Below are 1,917 nucleotides of genomic sequence, written 5' to 3' on the forward strand. Positions count from 1 at the left end.
GTATGTTGGGCGTGGACGCAGTAATACAATCCAAGCAAAAAAATATGTGTCGTGAAAACCGAACATCTATTATCTTTGATTAATGTGAACCACATCGCAAAGGCTTCGATCATTTCGTACTTGCTCGATTGGATGTATTGAGCACGTCATCTGTTATCGAAGGCGAATATTAAAATAATACTCAGTTCTGGCTGGTGCGGTGTTATATAACAGAATGCAATGCATGTTAACATATGAAGTAATAGACAAATACACTGTTTCAGGAAATCACATGAATTCAAACAAATTGGTTCCTCTTCCACAATTTTTCACAATGTACCACACTGAAGTACAATGAGCAGTTATATACACGGATTCGAGGACTAAAAATGCGTGAGTCATTCGGTGACATGTTTTATTCAAAATATTTATTTCACATTAGTATAACAGTTACAATACTTTCATGGCATAAACCCATCCATCTCTTTCCATTGCATAATTGTTAACCCGTTTCGGAAAACCGGCAACAAATTCCCACAGTTTTTCCGCACAAAGACTTTCAATGTACTGCTCAAAATGTCCGTCCTTAAACTTCGGCTCAATGCGTACTAGATCCTCAGACTGCCCTATGGCCCAGCAAATGATGCCACCTGTAAAACCAATTTCGTTAAGTCATCGATCTCCCGAAATTGTCTAACCAATCGAACTATACCTGGTTTACAAGTTTTGATTATCGCCGGAAGATTCTCGAAATCGATGTGACATAACGCACCAGACATGACGATATGATCATAGGTGTGGTCGGCGATGGGAAGTTTTGTAGATTTTTGAATTAGATGAGTCATTACGTTCTGATAGCAATTCCTTTCCTTAGCAACAACTAGCATTTCATCACTTCCATCGAGTGCATCAATGTTAGTGTAACCGTTTTCACTTAGCTCGAAACCAACTAAACCCGTTCCCGCAGCCAGATCTAGAATTTTCGCATCCTTAGGGACACCAAATTCGACAAAATGATTGACCGCCAGTTTATGACCATTGTAGTTCATCACTTTCAGTTTCTATATCGAATTTATTTGTTCAAGTCCCAGTCAACCAGCAAAATATGTTCAACAGTAAATACCTGCTCATAGTCATCAGCTTTCCAGGTGTTGTGGGAGTGAGCCATTTCTAATCTATCACCTGACTTATGATGAGAATGATGGGAATGTTTGTGGCATTTGTCGGTCATTTTGCGGTTTGTTATTGTTACTGTAAGGTTGTTGGTGATTAACAAAGAGAAAATCAATGTTACTAAACAAAGCATAAACTGAGTTTCATTTCAGTAAGTCCAAGTTTAACTCATCACACATATGCTCAAATAAATTGCGTTTGACGCACAAGCATATTCATTAAATTTGTCCACAATTAAATTACTAAAAAGTACGCACCAAGTAATATGTTCCTTTCGATGCTAGCACTTCGGTTTTGCTTTCAATTCTGTCAAAACATATGCTCATCCAACCGAATTATAAGCTACACATTTACGTTTTATTACGAAATACTTATACGAGCATGAGAATGTGTTTTTTGAGTGTATTAGTCATATTCATTAGATTAGATTAGAAATAGTTTGTGGTGGGTTGGAACTATGCATCGCGCCAGCAGAATTTTCTTTTTTTTTCGTCAGGCATTATTTGCAAGGCAAGTTATCCTTTAGAAACGGCTAAACATCTGCTATTGACTGCATAGCAAGGAATAAATTAGTATCTCCGGCCAGTGAGGCATTATATAGTGAAATAATTGGTTAAACAAATAAAGTAAAAGATTTCGTTGCAGATGCTACTAAATACTTCTAAATAATTGAAGTAAAAGATTTAAAGATTCCAAGTGACTATTTGCTGCATCGTTGAAGCTGTTTGCATCCGATTGACTATTTATTTATTTTTTAATTTGCAT

General features: G+C 36.7%; 1 protein-coding gene across 2 annotated transcripts; it reads right to left on the reverse strand.

Annotated features, from left to right (window-relative positions):
• Positions 1-380: 380 nt before the first annotated feature.
• Positions 381-1,554, reverse strand: LOC119078911. 2 transcript variants are annotated; one of them, XM_037186641.1, is made up of 4 exons: positions 1,410-1,554; positions 1,103-1,224; positions 692-1,040; positions 381-629 (listed from the first exon to the last, which is right to left on the reverse strand). In XM_037186641.1, exons 2-4 carry the CDS (start codon positions 1,208-1,210, stop codon positions 430-432), a joined length of 657 nt encoding a protein of 218 aa, XP_037042536.1. In that variant the 5' UTR covers positions 1,211-1,224; positions 1,410-1,554; the 3' UTR covers positions 381-429. The 2 variants fall into 2 exon arrangements, with proteins under 2 accessions (XP_037042536.1, XP_037042537.1); XM_037186642.1 differs by having other exon boundaries at positions 1,103-1,230; positions 1,410-1,509.
• Between the last annotated feature and the right edge of the window lie 363 nt (positions 1,555-1,917).

The sequence above is a fragment of the Bradysia coprophila genome, unplaced genomic scaffold, assembly GCF_014529535.1.
Source record: "Bradysia coprophila strain Holo2 unplaced genomic scaffold, BU_Bcop_v1 contig_297, whole genome shotgun sequence".
In the NCBI taxonomy this organism is placed as follows: Eukaryota; Metazoa; Arthropoda; class Insecta; order Diptera; family Sciaridae; genus Bradysia; species Bradysia coprophila.

Excerpts from the sequence above, each read along its gene's own strand:
- LOC119078911 (XM_037186641.1), bottom strand. The coding sequence starts at position 1,210 with ATGACCGACAAATGCCACAAACATTCCCATCATTCTCATCATAAGTCA. Across the intron at positions 1,041-1,102 it reads AAGCTGATGACTATGAGCAG|AAACTGAAAGTGATGAACTA; the intron begins GTATTTACTGTT and ends AATTCGATATAG. Across the intron at positions 630-691 it reads AATCAAAACTTGTAAACCAG|GTGGCATCATTTGCTGGGCC; the intron begins GTATAGTTCGAT and ends TTGGTTTTACAG.